The 20692-nt window shown below is 36.7% G+C and overlaps 2 protein-coding genes across 2 annotated transcripts in view; one reads left to right on the top strand and one right to left on the bottom strand.

Moving 5' to 3' along the window:
* Positions 1 to 8582: 8582 nt before the first annotated feature.
* The window catches only part of LOC134680287 (rRNA-processing protein FCF1 homolog), a 99333-nt gene continuing 87223 nt past the window's right edge, over positions 8583 to 20692 (bottom strand). The window contains exon 3 of the mRNA XM_063539404.1: positions 8583 to 8594. The gene's annotated coding sequence lies outside the window, so the exon portion shown is untranslated. The remainder of the gene's footprint in view (positions 8595 to 20692) is intronic.
* LOC134679704 (uncharacterized) lies at positions 13673 to 19895 on the top strand. The gene is made up of 5 exons (XM_063538990.1): positions 13673 to 14142; positions 15398 to 15618; positions 17115 to 17250; positions 17887 to 18152; positions 19662 to 19895. Exons 1-5 carry the CDS (start codon positions 14094 to 14096, stop codon positions 19893 to 19895), a joined length of 906 nt encoding a protein of 301 aa, XP_063395060.1. The 5' UTR covers positions 13673 to 14093.

Raw genomic sequence — 20692 nt, 5'->3', positions numbered from 1 at the left:
TATTAAAGTCAATTTTTTTTTTGCTTACGAATGCTGTTTTAAGATGTTAATCTTACATTTTGTTTTGTGTCACAGATATTATTTGCTTTTTAAGTTATTTAATAATTTGTGGTAATTATTTTTATTTTGAATTATTTTGGAGAAAAGAATATTCGAGAGAAAACATGTAACTGTGTCGCATTTAGGATAGTTTTTTTAATGTGAAAACATAGTTTGTGTCAATTACGTCCATTGCAATCGGATACTATGTCATACTATTCAAAATGACTCAAAAAATAATTAAAGTTAAAATAAATTGCTGACGTCGCATTTAATCGTATCAATATGTACATTACATGTTTTTGTGTCTTATTGAGGCACAGCTTCATAAGATTTTTTGATAATTTTGTTCTAACAGGCTATTACCATAACAAAAGAATATTAAGGTTACTAGAGTTCACACCTTATTAATATAAAAGGCGGGATAAATAAGAAATATGAATTTGTGTCAGTTTCATCCATTGCATAAACAAATAATACAAAAATAATGTTCACGTTCATACGACGTTAGCGGGTGGCTCTTAACGGGCAACGCGGGCCGTGCACGGGGAGCGGGCCTCTCTCTAAAAACCACACGTTGCGTACGCAACGCATGTTTAGTTCGCCTGCGCGCCAAATTAACGCAACTTATGCAAAGTTATACTACTACAAAGAGAACTTATAGATATTGTACATTATGTCACCATTTAGCAAAATAACTGTAAGTGTGTAAGTAAGAAAGAGAATTAAGGTCTGTTTAACTTTATATCTATACACATTGAGAATGTGAAATTCCTCTTTGACATTCGTTACGTAATGTTGATTAACAAATATGCGACATATCCATCCTGAGGGCCTACCGCGAACATCGCAATTCGCAAATTGCGGACATCTTTCTCTGTCACTTTTATTACGTCTAATTGGAGTAAAAGAGAAAGAGTTCGCAATTTACAAACTTTAGTGTTCACGGTTACGCATCATATACTTGTGACAATGACAGGGAAAAGGTACCACTTGAGTAAAATTTGCTTATTAATGCCGTGACTTGAGGTAACTTTCATTCTTTGATAAAAATATTACTTCTTGAACTTAATTTATATTAATGTTATTAATATTTTGATTTCTATATCTAATTATCTAATCAAGTCTAACTTCAATATATCTTAATTATATGGACTAATAAATTTTAATATAAACATTTTTTTTTTCATTACAAATAGCACAAACCAGTCTTTCCATACTTAACGTAAATTATGCACATTATTTTTTTAATGTATTTTTTTGTTCTTAGCATTTTTTTTACAATAGATATTATTAATATTACACGTATTGAGGTTATTTAAAGCCTGTTTATTCTTATGTTTTGAATAAATTTACCTTAAATAATAATTACCAACACTTATGATAGTTCAAGCTTCTTGAATAATACCTTTGGGTTCAATTGGCGTAAAGGACATTTTGGCGAAAATAAGTTATATCCACTACCGTAGCCTCAAAGGGCTTAACTGACAAAACGCCAGGATATCTTTCCAGGAGAGCCAAAAATCAGTTTTGTTTGAGAAAAAAATCAGACCTTTTTTGTTTGTTTGAATTAACTGATGCCTGTATGTGGCTTATTCCTAACTTTTTGAGGTCTTTTAAACTGATTTCTTGAATACAATGCTTATTTACAAAAATAGCATGTCCGTTACGCCAAAAAACACGACTATTTTTAAAAAGGCGTCCCTTACGCCTCTTCTTTAGTGTTTATCTTATCAGAAAAAGGGCGTAATGTACTAAAAATTAAACTGTTTTAGTACCAGTTGGCGTAAATCCAACAATTTCGTTGCAATATTCGCAACTTGCATTTAGGGAACACTATACTTCTAAGTCAGTGGTTCTTAACCTTTTCAGTCCGGTCACCCCTATGACTAACTAGGGAACCTGATTTTACCCCTCCTCCCAATAGTAATAAAAAATAAAACGTGTACGTTTGTTGTATTGTTATATTAGGTTAGCTTATTACCCCCGTAAAATACCAGTTTTACCCCCACGGGGGTAATTACCCCCAGGTTAAGAACCACTGTTCTAAGTACTATAATTAACATTTTTTTTTCTGAAAATTTATAGAGATGTATGTATTTAATGTCAAGTTTTCCCCATTTTTGTTATTTTGGATACTTAAACGTGGAAAAGGTCGTTTTTAAGAAAACAATGTTTTTTTACACACGTTTTTCAAGTATATTAATTAAATTAAATTTGGTAGATGAGAAGAGATCTCTGCTAAAAACAATTGAAAACCGAAGGGGAAACATGTTGGGGCACCTGATACGTCACGATACTTACATAAAGTCTATAATTGAAGGCAGAATAGAAGAACAGAGAGGCAGAGGAAGACCGAGACGTACATATATTGACCAGGCCAAAGAGAAAATTAATGTAGTGACGTGACGCATCAGGAGCTCAAAACAGTGGCAGAGAAAAGAACGGAATGGCGAATACTCCACCGACAAGAGCTAGGCTACTATGAAGTATTTGAACAAATTAAATTGAAGTATTATTATTATACATTTACCCTCAATAATAATTACCAACACTTTTGATAGTTCAAGCTTCTTGGATAATAATTACCTTTGGGTTCAATTGGCGTAAAGGACATTTTGGTGAAAATGAGTTATATCGACTACCGTAGGCTCAAAGGGCTTAACTGACAAAACGCGATTTTTCAGGAGAGCCAAAAAACAGTTTTGTTTGAGAAAAAAAATCATACCTTTTTTGTTTGTTTGAATAAACTAATGCCTGTATGTGGCTTATTCCTAACTTTTTGAGGTCTTTTAAACTGATTTCTTGAACTTACAATACAATGCTTATTAACGAAAATAGCATGTCCGTTACGCCAAAAAACACGACTGTTTTTAAGAAGGGCGTCCCTTACGTCTCTTCTTTATTGTTTATCTTATTAGAAAAAGGGCGTAATGTACTAAACTTTAAACTGTTTTAGTACCATTTGGCGTAAATCCAATAATTTCGTTGCAATATTGCCAATATTGCTACTACTTGCATTTAGGGAACACTATACTTCTAAGTACTTACTATAATTTACATTTTTGTTCCGAAAAAATATAGAGATTTATTTATTTATTATTTCAAATAACAAATTGCACCTTACAGCTAATGCCAAAGCGGCACAAATTGGAACACATTAACAACATAAAGCATTTTTAACATTATTTATAACAATAGGTACAATATACAGCTAAGACACATGTATTCATTATGGTATGGTACTCTTAGGCATCTCTCTTTCTAACATCCTCTTGCATTCCATCGTCACTCGCCCCATCGCACTCACAAATAAATCGCACTGCGGCTGTGCCTCGAGCAGGGAGTTGAGCAGCACGTGCGCGCGCGCGACCGGCGCCTGCGCGTGTGCCTGCGTGCGCGCGGAGCCCCCCGCCAGCAGCGGGTGCCGGCGCGCGCGGGTGTATTGGTTAGGTACGAACAGGCGCACGCAGACTTCGACAAGTTTTATACCGTCGATTTTATTCCTAAAGATTGCCAATATAAATTTGGCTAATGAGAGCGACCTTCGTAACTGTAAGGAGTCATACCCGAGTTGACCCTGTAAGAATAAGGTAGGGTACATGTACGGATAATAGCCGTATAGCCTCTTATACAAAGCCCTTAGGTACATTTTCTGGACCTGTTCTAACATGAGAATATATTTATTCTCATGCGGACTCCAGACTACAGAATTCGTCTCCAGTAAGGTCCGGACGAGTGCAGCATAGAGCACGCGAGTGGCGTATACGCTCAGGGGCCCAGAATTACGCAAAACGAATCCCAGCCTCTTGTAAGCCGCATCCGTCACTGCCTGAACATGATCGCGAAATGAGAGTGCAGGGTCGAAGAGCACACCTAGATCACGGACGCGGGCCGAACGTGCTATACAAGCATCCCCGATGCATACTCATACTCCATAGGCCCCTGCGATCGCGAAAAGGTCATCACCTCACACTTACTAGAGTTAAAATATAATGAGATGTAGTATTCACTGTTAAGTTTTTCCACATTTTTGTTATTTTGAATACTTAAACGTGGAAAAGGTCGTTTTCTTAGCCACTAAAACAATGTTCTATTTATTTGTTTAGGTATATTACTTCAACAGAATCACTGCTGTCCTACCATTGATGTATATATTGATATACAACAATTTCTAACAAATTAATTTAACTATAGAAAGTATTATGCGTTATTTCTGTTTGTAATGTTAATTAGATTATAAATTTTACTTTTACATACTAAAATACTATTAGGTACAATAGTAGTTTAGAAATTTCATATGCCTATTCAGTAAAACTTAATGAATATGATCGCATATTTATGACATTACATTAGAGTAGAAAAAGGCCAGGCTTACGTACTTCTATGGATTTAAATGCAAACGTTATATCTAGACAGTAACTTTCATAAGGTTAATCCTGTAAATTAGGGTTTAAACAAAAAAATATTAATATTACGTCTTAATTAATATTATCAATGACCCAGTCACAAACAAAACTAATAGTTATCAGTCTAACCTTAATTAAACGCCATAATTATCATTTGAATATAGTCATGTTTTATTATTTTTACAAAACTGATGAAAAAGTACTAGAGATGCAAGGGATAGTTGTTTGGCCGGATACCGGATATTCGGCCGATGGTCAGGCCGAATATCCGGTATCCGGCCGCCGAATATCCGGGCAGAGGAACTATACCTACGTTTCGGTTTTTCAGGTGCGCATTCTGCAGGTTTGACCTGTTTCCTAGTAAACGTTAACGCACACTCATTTCTAGGTTCGAAATGAGTGCGCGTACAAGTCAGTAGAATGATTAAATTGTTTTAAAATAATAAATAACTACGATTATGACCGTGTCTGTTTCTTAAATCCAATTTTATTACTCTGAAATCAAGCAATGTTACTATCCGGTATCCGGCCGGATAGTAAAATAATAGCCGGATAGGCCAATACCGGATAGTAACCGGATATCCGGTGCATCTCTAAAAAGTACCCACTAGTTCAGTTTAAATTGTCAAAATTTAGTAACCCTATAAATAAAGCAATGAGCACATGAGCAGGTAATGCAAGTACCTACTTAACAAAAAAATTGAGAAGGAAAGTAGGTATAACTAGGTCATCCCACTTAAACACAAAAAAGAAACAATTATAAACCCGAAATTATACATAGTATGGGGGCGCCGGCGTATCTCTTACATTGAATCTCTCTCTCGCATAAATATACAATAGTTATACTTTTTTTATACATTAGTTGTGGGCGTAACGTACATTTAGCACTCAAAAATTTCCGATGCAAAAGGGCGTATCGTACACAAAGTCGGGAGTTACGCCAAAATGCCTCACAACATTTTTTTTAATTGGCAGATACGGCCAAATGCGTTGGAAAACTGTGTTCAAGCATTGATTTTTCGTAGGGCTTAACGGACTTTTTTTTCAAGTTATCGATACGTTAAATATACTATTCGATAGAGAAAAAAATACTGAGTATAACAGCATTTTTGCAATTTTGTCCCTTACGCCCTTTGAGCCTACGGTAGTCGTTATATACAGTTTTGTTCAGAATTCCAAGCGCTTTCGTTCTGTATAGTGAAATTTTTTATGTCTCTTAAAAAGTTGCCTTTTGACCCAATTTTTGCACTATGAGCTTGTAAAAACAGCTTATCTAAAGGGGCGTAAATGACCAGTTATAAATTAGAAATTCATAGATATTATCGTTAAGGTTACCGCTAAATATAAATATGATTGTAAATGACTTACATGTCTTTTGTCGTCCTTTAAGCCCTTCATTTGTCTTGATGATTTTTCATATCGTATCTCGTGTGGTCAATATGGTCGTAAAGGACATATTTTACTATTGACAATTATTATTTTACTTGCCCTTTATGACCCGCCCTAAAATGATTTTACCATAAGTATATGTAGCGAACAAGGTTGTAAAGGACTTTTCTAATATTTGTATCGTTTACTACCACGAATTAGTTTCTAAACTCTAAATTTAAAACAAGTAACATGGACTTAGCGACACGGACTTACATTTCTCTTCAAATTAAAAACCTCAGCTCGGTGTTTTTCAGCAACTATCATCCTTTTACTCGCAGTGGAATTTCTTATAGTATATTATATATATATATATATACATAATTTCTTATATTCTATAATATCGTTGTTTATCGACTAAGCCAATCTGTGTAACAATGTCCTATAAAATCATTCATTAATTCAATTGTTTCATAATCGTTCTAACAGAAAATATTCTGCTCCTCAAAGGAACATATTTTTTTCAATAACTTTTAAAATGTATGAAGTCTTGTATTCAATGTACACCATCATCATTGTAATTGGCGTTGCTTGCCACGCTTTATACATCACAAAATTAGCAATACATTGCGTCTTAAAATAATCTTATAAAGTGTACTAAATATCGAATAAAAGTTATTTTTAAAAGTCGCTGATGTGACATTCTCATTCAAAAGGTAGGGACCACTTTGTCCTTTACCATAAAGACGAAATTTGATTGTATCTTTATACAAATAACCTGTCAGAGAGTCCTTATGGCAAGGATAAAGTGGTACCTTTTGATTGCGAACGTCACGAATGTTGGTCAGTATGAGGAGCCTACATTTTATTTTTAAATATACTTACAACATACCTACTCCCACACTATGAAAAGACTTAATATAATAATTATGCCTCCGAATGAAATAAATACACTGTAATGGCTCCTCTACACGATGGGCCAACGCCGGCCACTCCAAGGGAGCAAGTAGGTACTCGCTACCCGCGTAGGTAGCCTTCCCCGCGTACGCCGTTCATGCAAAGTTTTATTTTGCCAAATAGTAAAAAACCGTTGTTGAAAATGACCCAAATTATGAATGTTGTCTCGATGTGGCATTATAATAATGTAGACGTAAACTTAATAACATGAATTTTTTTTTGTGGCAGATACATGATGTTTATAAGAAAAAAAAAGATTAAAAATAAAAGCTGTGGATGAATTTGACACACATTTGTTTGAATAACATATTATAATATCCTCTGAAGTACAACACTTCACTTACCGACTATAATTTTATTTTAGGCGTTTTAGGTTCACTATTAGGTATTTATTAAATGTCATTATACCCGTGGATGAAAATGACACAAAATGCGTGTGTACGTCAGAAGCCACTTTGCTTTTACAGGGAAACAAAGAATTTCATCTCGAATATTCTTTTTACCGAATGCTGTTTAAAAAAAGAAATACCTAAATTTCTACCTAAGCAAATACCTAGGATGACACAAATTATTATTCTTAGGTTTAGTATGTGGTCTGAAAACTATATGTAAAAAATAGGCAACATTAATAATCTTATAACTTCAAAAGTTATTGCTATCGGACTAATATCGATTTGTTTAGACTTTGATTTCGCCGGGTAACACTGACGAGTCGCGCCGCGACTTTGAGTTCTCTACGCGGCTGTTGCAGTCGCGAGTACAAGTTATGCTACGGAAATCGACAGATTTGACAGCCGCGGGAATGGCGACTCGAGTCGCGGTCTAAGTCGCGGATGCAAGATGTGCTAGAGGTGCAGGCGAAAGATGAGTCCGTACCGAAGGCAAAACTAAAAAAGGTTGTGAAATTGAAGGGGAAATTAAACAGGAATTATTTTTTGGAACACGCATGGTAGGTAATTAAGTTAAAATCACCTATTTGTTATTAAATATCTAGTTACAGTAGTTACCGTCTCGTATGTTTAATGAAGTATTATTAAGTTACAAAATATAAATTAATGAACCTTCTTTGAAACTTCATAAACAAAAATATTTACTACCTACCCTCTGATCTCCAATTAGAAGTCGTTAAAAATTTCGCCTTTGATTTTTGAAATTTTATATTTGAATATTTTAATGAGTAATTACCTAACATATGTAGGATTAAACAGCTTAACAAATGTGAGCTCGCAAAGGTCCGCGTGGCGAGGCCGTGAGTCATCAGGCGCCGACAACCCCTGTCGATAACGAAACCGAGGGAACAAATTCAAATTGGAAATGACTGGAAATGGCTCACGCTATTGTTCGCAAGGGGAGATAGCGAGGGTCCAATATCTCTCCAACTATTAGCATTGATGTTTATTTGGTGTGCAGTCAAAACAAACTGCTTCCATTTCCTCTACTCGCTACCCTAAAATAAACTTTAAGGCAATCCCGATTTTAGAGAAAACCTATTATTCGGCCTCACTTCCACCACTTGCTGTCATCTCTAGTTGTTTTTTCAGTTGGATTCCTGATAGATATTTTAAAGGATATTTAGTAGATCAACATTTCATGGAAATCGTGCAATTATTAGTTGTGTTGTTGGATTAGTTTTAAATAGGTAAGTCTTGGTAAATAGCAAGAAGTTGCCGGAGTTCCGCATTCGACTCGAGCACAAAGTGTGAATGCACGCAAAAGTTTTATTAATACCGTGAATAGGTAGGAACAGGAACTAAATTTAAATTTCGTTTCAGAGCACAAAATTTACAAAGAAATTTACGGATTCAACGCGACAATTTAAAACTTGACACAAATTTTATAGACATCTGGTACGGCGTAACCTGCCAAAGACCGAGATAAATAACTTTGCTCAGCCGTTCCAATTCATTGTGAAGTTCGCAGGACGCGGTTTACAAGCGAAGTTTACTTTCAGTCGTAACGAGATCACGCTGTAATGAATATCTATGAGTGCCCCTTAGCGCGCTTTACTCGTACTCGGGTAGCTGCCTGCTAGCGGCCTCTGCCAAAACTATTCCCACTACCTACCAGTTCTTGACTTGAACCAACTATTGTCGCCTTGTCGAGTTGAACAGAATAATTATATAATGGCCATAAAGTCTCAATATTGTGTGTGTATTCAATTTTAAAGCTTACTTAGAACTCATATAATTTTTAAGAACAACGCTCCTAAGGTTGCCGTCCGTTACGTTTCCATAGTAGTGATGGTAATCTTTTGCCAGTTATACAGTATTAACTTTACTGTAGGTATGATAACATTGTAAGGTTCCATTGCTGTAAATCTCTTGTTACCTACTTACTAATTTTACTGAGCAACGGTCTGACTTGCCAAAAATGGAGTAAAATTTAAATTAAAAAAAAAGTGCACCCTCTAAGTATACTGTTTCCAAAGCACACGCTGACGCATTGCTGGGTTATGGTTTTAGTTATGTTGTGCATAGTTTTAAAACGTGGGTCGTACCTGGGTTGGCACCCTAGCCAAAGTGACAATCGTTACGAGAACGAAACGCTTTGTTTCTCTCTATCACTCTTCCATATTAGTGCGACATTGACAGTTGCGTTTCGTTCGCTACGGAGCGTCAAACGATTGGCATGTTGGCTACGCACCCTGGGCTGAATGTGGCAACTTTAGATAAGATATAATAATATAAGGTATTTGGTCGGACGCTAAAGTGACTCGTACTTCTGCATCACCCATAACAACTAGGTACTTACTTATAAGTGAATTGCTCTAACCTAGGTAAGCAATGGATGATAAGAGGACACTATTATGTCGTAAAATTGTTTTTAATTGGGTTATCCGTCTTGTTTAATTTAATACAAACTCTAATGAAAATCTAATGTTAGGGTTCTAGATAGGATTAAAGAGAAAATAAATATAATAAAGACAATAGAAAATAGAATAGGAGTACTAAATAATTGGACATTTGCTATATCATAGAAGGAAAAATAGAGGGAAAGAGAAGAATAAACTATTTCAACCAAATAAAAGAAAAGGTTCAGGTTGTGTCATACGAGAAGGTTAAGGAGTTGGCAGAGGACCGGACGAGTTGGAGATTGCTCCACCGACAAGAGCACAGCTCTTAAATACGAGTAAGTATAAATGGAGGGAAAGAGAAGAATACACTATTTCAACCAAATAAAAGAAAAGGTTCAGGTTTTGTCATACGAGAAGGTTAAGGAGTTGGCAGAGGACCAACAACAAAAAAAACCTTTTCTCAATATTTTTTTTTACACCTTCTATTTCACTACTGCTGCTAGTGCTGATAGACAACTGGAAGATAACTATTTCTGCGCCTGTAGTAAAATATCAGACGCCGGCTTGCCGTGAATATAATGAAGCAGATGCTTTGTGCAGGTTCAACAAAAGATACTTAATATAGGTACTCGCCGCGTGAGTTCTTATTACTGTTTTTTAAGTGTTTACCCTATCCTGAGTTGTACCTAGTTATTGACTGATTTTTAAAGTTTCATTGAGTGCATTAAATTTACACAATGCCGCTAGAGTCTTAGGTACCTCTACCTACATTTCGGCCTTTAAATGCAATTTATTTGCTTACAACCACGTTAAACACATTTCTTCAGTCCTTTATTTACAATCAGACCCAAAAGCCTAACGTTACCTACGAGTAAAATATTGAGATACCCAAATAACATTAAAATGGCGTGTTGATCATTGGGCTCGAATTCGGACCTTTTAGAAGTTCATTAATAACAGTCTGGCTGCTCGGCGTTTATCCTGCGAGTGATTTAATTAAACGGTTCGGCGTCACGAGATTAAACATGGATTGGCAATTAACCTATGTAAATGAAATAATTTTAAAATATCCCCGCATTGTCCTATTTCGGGGTTAACGGGGAGAACTCCGAACTAGTTTGACCCGCCGGCACACCGCTTCTGATTAACTGAACTTTCTGTCGACAGTTTCATAAAGCCCCGTATTTAAAGTTCCCGACAAACTCAGCGCCCACCTGAACCTGACCTACGCCGTATTAAATCACTCGGATCATTTGTGGGAGTAGCCCCGAAATTGGCACTATACTTGTACCAGTTAGGAGGTAATTTCATAAGCGCAGTCCACAGAAACTTATTGGGAGGATGTGGTCAGGTCATTTAAGGATTTTTACTGTTGCTAAGAAACACACACGTGCCAGTGCAGTTGAACGTGTGGGTAAGAAAAGCTCAAGGGATGTATGTATTTAGTATGATACTGTTTTTAAAAATAACTATAAGATATCGTTTATTGTTTACGTACGTCGACGTCAAAGCTATGTTTACACTTTTGCACCTTACTCCTTTGCAATAAGGCGAAAAATGTAAAGATATCTTTGACGTCGACTGTACATTCTAGCTTCTAATAATAATGACTAATAAATAAAGAATTATTGTGGGTAAAATGATGAGGGGTATTCTATTACTTGCCGACTAATGTTACAAAATAAGCTAAGTAATATCCAAACAAAATCTAAGTACGAAGGTAAGTATTTGGCAAATTTTATATGTTAACGTATCTGTACAAAAACCGTCTTCCATAAATAACAACACTGAGTAATGTTCTGTACTTTATAGCCCCTACTCGGATTTAAAATAAAGAGAGACGCATCGTTTAAATATCGGGTGATACGATCCTTCACGCAGGGTTGAGTACGTGTTTCTATTTGATATTTACCGAGACGGCGGCGGCGCATCCCTCACAGCCCATTTGGTCCTCTCCGGGACTCGCAATAAAACATTTCCCGTTAAGACCTTATAATTTTCAGACATTTGCTGCATGATATATGGCATTGGTTAATGAAATCAAGAAATTTATTACTCTAACGTCGCCGATTTGTAAACCGTAGGGCAAGTATGGAATGTAGGTACTTAGAAGCCTTGGTGTGGCATATGTTTTTTCCTAAACTACTTACTCAAATAGTAAAAGCTACAAACTAATTGGAGGGTAAATTTGAAACTCCAAAGAAGTCGGCCATTCCTCGTCCTTCTCGTTTGTATTAAGTTGAATCTTTTATAAAGACGAGGCTTGTCCCTCGACCGCGCGGCTCTAATGATGATTTACTCGCGCCCAGTCCCGCGGGCCGCGTAATTCTCCTTTACTACGCCGCCGACCGCACTACTGTCCCGGCAAAGTGAAAACAAATGAACAACACCCACGTTTAATCATTCATTCATTCCCTGACTCGTGGTGTGAGGACCGCGAGAGATTCGCTGATTAAGATTTATACTGTGCTAAAACGATTCGGCTGTAACCTAGAAACTTACTTAACGTTGTAGAACTTGTAGAACCAGTTCACATCTCGTAGTCGCAGTTCACATCATGCTTGTTTAAGTAAAATAACAATTTACATTTTTAATAAGTACTTAAGTTCGCCAAAAGTAACATAGTTATATTCCACTCACTTTCCATTATGCAACTTTAAATTAACTTCAAAGTAACATGCGAGCTCGTATCATATTATTAGAAAGAGAACTTACCATATAAAGAAGACATTATGTTTAGTCATTATTTCCGGGTGTGCACAATCTAGGTGCCTATTACCTACCTACATTTACTCGTACTAAAATTTTAACAATGGCTAACCTTTATGTTAGAAACTAAAGGGAAGGATTAAAGTATATCTATTCACAATCCAACTACTCAAATTGAGTCATTAGCAACTGTGATATCATCATTATGTAATAATTTGGTCTTACTTTATAATGATACCTTAGTACTAGAAACCATTACATTAATATATTATGCTAGAATAGAACATTCGCTTTCACTAATATTCTTCAGATGAGGCAGGTAAGCCGGCGCCTAAAGATTTTGTTTTAGTATTTTATTCCATAAGTATTGAGATTAGTCCAGTTTCCTTACGACCTTTTAAATCGTTTTCAAAAAAATGTAGCCATGTAGAAAAGAGCAGTACGACTACTACTAAGGGCCAGTTGCACCAACCACATTTGACAGACTGATCAACGTCAGCCGGTGCGCCCCGGCGCTTTACTATGAAACTTTCCATACATAAAAATTTTTCGATACGAACAGTTTGGTGCAACCGACCCTTAGTGACTAATGATAACTTCTCACCTCGTCACCTTGCCACCTCTTACCTTGTCATCACGTTATATATCGTCACATGCTTGTCACACGGTATAAAATTAAGTTAGTTTTTAAAATTAGATGATACGTAGTACTTTGTTTGCTAGGTACTAAACGAAGCAGGCTATCTTGGATAGTTTTATCCACGTGATAAAATAACTGTCACTTTTTATCACCGCGGGATGGAAAGTGACTGACACCGTTTTATCACGCTGACACAAAGATAAGAACGACCATGATATCCGCACCATCATCTACTTTCACTCACCCATGTCCCATAGTTTCACAAGTTAACTAATAGAATTTGCGCAATTCGGCTATCATTAAGTACATTAAATTATTTATTTATTTCATAACAGTCGTCAAATATTTCATTACCTACGCAAAGGAATATTTCAACGTTTCATTTCGCAGTTCAGAGAAGGGTACGAGCTAGATCACTCCTAGCGAAGGTAGAGGCCAATTTGACCCTATCCCGAGCTTAATTAACGTGCGCCCGAAGCGAATATTAAATGTTTTCAAATAAACTTATTTGTCCGACTGTCCAATGTACGGACACAGTGTGAATGGACCGCAAATCCACATTAATTCCGACCTCGAGACCTTTGTTCCACTCCAGGTAGCTTTGATACAACCGTAGCGGATATGAATACAGATTCATTATATTCATAATAAGACACAAAATACAATGTACTTACTTAAATAATTTTAGGTAATAATAGAACCTATTCAATTATTTGTATTTCGCATCAAAAAGTGGCAACAAGAAAAGTTCTAAGTCTCTCAGCAATAAAACCCGCCGATAGTTTTGTTTTAATGGCCTCTCACCGCTCTAGACATTCTCATTCAAAATGGATCAAGGTCCACAGCATAAAATTAAAAATATGTTTCCCATTGTCCAGCGCACAGCCGCGACAGTGCACATGTATATATCTCCCGATCGCCTCTTGCGCATGCGTGAGACATCGCGACAAGATTTAAATTTAGCCGAGTCGCCGGAATTTGCTGGCCTATTTCGATTCCGCCGCAAACGGCAAATTTTAACTGACTTCAAAGTTCCCTTATCGTTATTTATTGCCAAATTATCTTTAAAAGTGGATAATTTATATGGTAGTGCAGTGTTACCAACAGGTCGTTGTGATGTGTAAAGAGAGGACGCTAAAGTGTTGCGTGCCGACTAGGTTATAATCATCTGAGAGAGATGCGTGTAGCGTTTGTGATAAGTGTTTTGGTGTGGTTACTAGTGCAAGGTTTGTAATTTTATTTTGGTTATTTAGTATTTTGTCTTTAATTATTTATTATATTTGATCTTAGTTTAAAAAAAATACTTGCCTTCAATTGTAAATTTTAACTAAACAAACAATGATAATATAATATCTACAATCTATAAGGTACTTATTGAAAATAAAAAAGGGGAAACATCGACAACATCATCGTCATCGTCATCGAGGATATATCGAAAACATTTGAGTACATATTGAACAGAAGTATAGTAAGTAAAATCTAGGTACTAAATTTGTGTTTAACTAGTTTTATTGTCTTTAAATAGAAAGACAAAATGAGACATAGTACAATATATTTTGTACAATGTCTATAATTTGTTTGCAGTCCTTATGTATTTGTTTGTAGTAATGTTACCAAATTCAACATATAAACAAAAAAAAACCGGCGCGGCCGGGGTATATTCTATTCACGTGACTTATCGGCTTCGTTTCATGTGAACCAGTGTAAGCCTATTTCTAATGGCACATATTGTTACGAGTCTTGGGGTCCGGTTATACAAGATAATAATTCTAATAGCAGCTCGTGAAAAGTCTCTATCAAGGCCAACGGCTTCAAGAGGAATAAGCACGTTTAACAATCATCTCACGTTTTATTGCCTTTAAATCGCTATTCGTAATAACGACATCGGAAAAGGAATTTTGTCATTGAAGAGTTACAAAACAAGGGAGGCGATAAAAGCTTTATTTGTTGCTTTATTTGTCATTCATTCTTGAATCGATTACAAATAAAAACCCAAATTTAGTCTTGTGAAGTAAGATTTTATTTTAGAAGTTGTGCACTACTTTATTGGTACTAGTAAGTAGGTAGAATTTTGAGGATAAAACTGTGGTCAAAAGTTAACAATTAGTGTGTAAATATTATATGCCATGATCAATATGATTATATCACTCAGGAACCCAAGTTTGGTATCAGAAAGAAAGGAACCCTTTTATGCGGATAAGGATGTCAATCAGAAAATTAGGTTTCACAGTTACCTATGCCAACGGGAGAGACGTCAGTCTATGCAATGACCCAACTACCGTACCATATGTAATTTTATTGTCCTATCATAGAGATATCATAGAGAGAGAGAAGCCAAACTTTAAGCTAAATCACCAGTACTTAATACTGTTATTTTGAATATATCGCCGTGAATTAAAACATTCGCAATTGTTATAAAAAAGGTCGCATGAGGCCCGCAAGCCACAGTATAAAATGATTGAAACAGTCATCAATTCTCAGATTCCATAACATGTGTGCGGATCCGCGACCTGCGGGTGCCGGCGCACGTGGCCGAGGGCTCGGAGGTGGTGCTGGGCTGCATATTCGACATGCAGGGCCATCGGCTCTTCTCCGTCAAGTGGCTGAGGAACGGAGAGGTCTTCTACCACTACCGGCCCGGCAGCGGCACCTACAACGTGCCAGACATTAGGGCCTTCTCAGATCAAGGAGTATCTGTTGATGTGAGTACAAATGTAGAATTAAAAGTACGAGTATTCCGAAAATCGAATGAATTCTATTTGTTATAATTTCAAGTAGGCACCACACGGTTTTATGTATATGTTACCACTAACGCTAATATAGGCAAATCGATTAAAATGCTCATAAGTAAGTACATAGTTAATGTGCAAGTTATCCGATTGAGACTGTTAAAGTAGAAAATAATGTAGTTAAGATACATTTTATCTTTTTCTATTTAATACGAGCCATGCAATTCAAATAGGCATGCAGGTACCTAGATAATTATTTGCTTTTGAAGTTTTATTTCACACTTGTCGTATTACGTATACGGGTATATCTTATAAGTTTAATATTACAATAAAGTCCAAATAAATAGTATATTTTTTTCACCGTCCGCTGGTTCCTGAATATGCGTAGGTACTTTTTTTTTTTTTATTATGAATGGGCTTACTCATGGCCACAGACTAGCCGAGGCGTAGACGTGGCCTACGATGGAGCGAGCTCGCCCAGAAGGTGCCTGTTCACTCTTGATTTGAAGGTTGCCGGGTTATAAGAACACGTACTTAACTCAAAACTACCTATTAAATGCCGTAAAATTGACGTTTTATCATCTTACCTTTGTTTTAACTCACCTCAGTCTCCCCTGACGTTAGAGAACGTCAATATACGGTGCCATTCTGCCTAAAACCGGAGAAAAGCTTTAATACTTAGTTGCCAAATACTTTTAACTAAAATAGACCAGTGACGCCAGTAACTAATTTAAATGCATTAACTCTATCTTTTTGGCACCACTGGGAAAAGGTCGAACATGGGTCATGCAGAAATACAGTAACTATCTACTGCTTCTGAAAGAAATTATTAGTTGGCACACGGTTTGTTGGTATGATAACTAGGTACCGACGTTGAATGTAGACAAGTGTTAAAATGCAAATATTTATGACTCTCTCATGTAGCAGCACCATAATTACCAGTACCTAATGTTAGTATGATATTTAGGCACATATTTGATTGATAAGCAGAGGTAAAATCGCCACGACGGAGGTATGATTTTATAAGACCCCGATTTCCTTGTGTTTTCGCGCAACACGCACAGTGCACACATTCACAGCCCGAAGGCGAGCGGTTGACAGTGGCACATACCTACCCGATAAGTGGGGTATGTGTGTGTGTATAATTGGCTTGTTTTGAAGTTTTGTCTAACGCTACGTCTTACGTAGGCGAACAACGCGCGAACGCGGCGCGGCGCGGCGCGGCGAAATCAATCCTTTGATGCCCATAGAAGTGTCCTACGTAAGCGATCTCGTTGCGAACGCGGTGCGGCGCGATTTGCACGCGAATGTCAGGCGGCGCGGCGCGGCGCGGCGCGGCGGCGGCCGCTTTCGCCGCGCCGCGCCGCGCCGCGTTCGCGCGTTGTTCGCCTACGTAAGACGTAGCGTAAGCGATTCTACCTACATTTATCAGCTCTGGGATAATAGGCAGTGTTTCCATCTGTGGCCAGGTGTCGCGGTCGAGCATGGAGACAGTGACGCTGCTGTTCATGGGTCGCGAGTCGGCGGGCGAGTACCGCTGCGACGTCACAGGCGAGGGGCCGCTCTTCCGGAAGGATTCCGCCAAAAAAAACATCACGGTCGACCGTAAGCATAATATTTTCCTTTCTTAATTACATCGGGCGGTATGCTACATACGTACATATAGCTGTTGCTAAACCTGCATTTAACGCTTAACGACGCGATTCAGGAAATGAATTAGAGATTCACTACATATGAAATAGTAAAGATATGTGACGTTCCACGGCAAAAGGTCCCTTATGGCGGCTGGCGCTTACGATATTGTTAACGCCGCTCCAATATTCAGCCGGGGCAAAGGTACCTTTTGCCGTGGCACGTCACATATCTTTACTATTTCATATCTAGTGAATCTCTAATTCATTTCCCGATTCGCGCCGTCAGAGATATTAATAAAATGCATCTCCGCTATTTCATAATAGCGCACCTATACCTTGCATAAAGTAATAAGTAGTACTTAACTAACTTACTTAAGTAAAAATGTTCTAGTCAAATATTATGTATAGATATGTCGCGGCCAGATTATGATCATTTCATGATATGCCATCTTAAATTGATTTGGCCACCGATCCGTTTATGAACTGATTGCCGCATTATGAAATGATCAATTCTAAGATCTGGCCACGACAGATAGATCACCTCTGCAGATACAAAACAAGACGAAAAGACGTTAATCTGTACTTATAACATTATCATCTGTTCCAGTGGTACCTGAAAAAGAGCCTGAAGTGACGGGTCTCCAGGAGTACTACGACGTGGGTTCACCTGTACTGCTGAACTGTACATCCACGGGCGCGCGACCCGCGAGTCGGGTGCAGTGGTTTGTGAACAACATGCAAGCGCAGAAGTACCACGTGCGGGGACCGTGGTACCGGCGCTCGCTTCACCGCCTGGACGCGTACGACACCACGGTCGAGCTCTCTTTCGGAGTGCGGGAGTCGCATTTCTTAAGTGGAATCATGATATTAAAGGTGAGTGTGAGAAGAAACATTTATGAAATTATGCCTGCACTTTTCAATTCAATTCAATTTATTTATTTTGCTTGAGCATACACATTGTCATGGTTACGTCATTGGGGTATTATACGAGTAGGTACATATTGTAGGCCCAGTATTATTCTTGATTTATGTCAATGACTTGCCTTCAAATATACCAGAATGGGCGCAGATCAGCCTTTTTGCAGATGACACACATATTGGAGTCAGACACAAAGATCAACTATCAATGGAAAGACACCTAAGATGTATCACAGACTTATTACACAAATGGTTTGAATGTAACGGCATTGTTTTAAATAAAAATAAAAGTACATTTGTAAGCTACAAGACACTTTCAAGAAAAACCAATGAAACAACCACCTTTGAGTACACTCACAATACATGTTTCTTAGGCTATGAAATTGACAGTCAACTAACACATAGCACGCATATTGACAAAGTATGTAATAGATTAGCATCGGCTAGTTACGCATTGTTGAAACTAAAGCCCCTAGTTAACCTAAAAACATTAAAAACTGTATACTATGCTTATGTTCAAAGTGTACTAAGTTATGCGATTACTATCTGGGGAAATGCAGTAGATATATACCGGGTATTGATTCTACAAAAACGCTCGATTAGAATAATATGCGGAGTAAATTGGCGCACATCTGCGAGGTCCTACTTTGTGAAGCTTGAAGTAATGACGGTCATATCATTGTTTATATACAACTCTGTGTTAGAAATTCACAAGAAAGCAAGCACTCTAGTGTGCCACTCTACTTAAGCGTTCGGATTGCCACAATTATAATACGAGGAACAATAGCAAACTAATACTTCCATCACTAAGGTTAAAAAAGTGTCAAAAACAGGGAATATTCATAAAAATAAAGCTATTTAATAAACTGCCCACAAATGTCACGGATTTACCATTTAATCTATTCAAAAATACAGTCAAGACTTTTTTCCAAAACCATGCCTTCTATTCGATTACTGAATATTTATCATTAAAAAATATATTAATTGACGCAAATTGTAAATAGATTTTTATTATTACTAAGCGTATTTACTTTGTAAATTCATACTCTTTAAGTATAATATTGTGAAATGCTGACTTACCATGTAATGATCATGTTACATTATGGTTAATAAATAAACTAAACTAAACTAAACTAAACTAGGTAGCTATTGTGTACATGCATGTATGGTCTACCACAGTATGGCATGCAAAATCTTAGACTAACTTAAATTAAAATAATAATCCAATTAAGTACAATTAAAATGTCAATCATAGGTAGATACCTGTATAGAAACTAGAATTTTAAGCTTTTTAGGCAAATGAATATTTTTATTGTGATTTGTGAATATTGTGAAAACGGACGTTTACAATTTCTTAAATTCATAGCTGTACCTAGCTAATGTTTCCGTATTGTTTACATTTTGAGGGCTCTCCCTCCGTATTACCTAAGTGAATTCTTCTGTACAATTGTACATGTATTACAGTGTGAGGCAACATTAGCGCCATTATATCGCAAGGAGGTGGAGTTCAAATACCAGAGACTTCCGCGGACCAAGGGAAGCATACTCATAGAGACCACAACGAAGTTCCTAGAGAAAACCACTGAGGAACCATGTACTGAAACCATAACTGTGGAATTGGACGAGCCGCCACCGCACCTGGAGCCTTGGTCGATTAACACAAATGATGCAACAACTAATCCAGGTAAGGTTTATTGATTTATTTTTATTAGCCACATTCAGTCGCACGATTGAAAATTGTGTAAAAATATTTTAAACCACTATTGAATAAAATTAAAAGACTTAAACATAGACAAAAATTTTAAATTATAAACGGCACTATTTTAATAAAACTCATTTATATATAGTAAAACTCATTTATACCTACCATTTTGTTTCGTATAAATTAGTGACATGATAAAAAAAACAGGTATATGTATAATTCCCTAAGCGGTATTTTTTTTCTCAAAATCCATAACTCCCGCGAGAACAGTATAGGCCTTTATCCTTTATATGAAATGAAACAAGATCTTTTTTGAGCAAGTGTGATGAAAATAAAAATTCGCATAGTCTATAAAGGAAATACAATATGTATATTTATCTTATGCCGGGAGATTACCTAATGTTGTTGCTGTAATTTATAAGAATGGGAATTTATGGTCAAAATGTTCTATTAGTCTCACCATTTCAGTCTGTACGTCAGTTCAGAAACCGTTGGGATCGCGTTTACGGCGGTCAATTACTTATAATAGGAGTTAGTTTAAATAGTTTAATTTATCTCAAATTGCGACTACTTAAGGAACCCCATGACTTGGTTTATTATTAAAGCTTCGTAATTTTGTATTCAATTTAGTAGTACAAATATATACAATATATACATAGTTATGTACCTGTACCTGTACCTGCAATGTACCTCTACAATCATACATATATGCTAAATATAAATTTGCTAGTCGAACTATAATTTCAAGACAATTTTGTCTTGCTGTCTTGATACTATATAAACTGGGGATTCA

Source organism: Cydia fagiglandana, chromosome 1 (genome assembly GCF_963556715.1).
Source record: "Cydia fagiglandana chromosome 1, ilCydFagi1.1, whole genome shotgun sequence".
In the NCBI taxonomy this organism is placed as follows: Eukaryota; Metazoa; Arthropoda; class Insecta; order Lepidoptera; family Tortricidae; genus Cydia; species Cydia fagiglandana.
The sequence above is the reverse complement of the archived record's forward strand: the minus strand, read 5'-3'. Positions and strand labels throughout refer to the sequence as shown.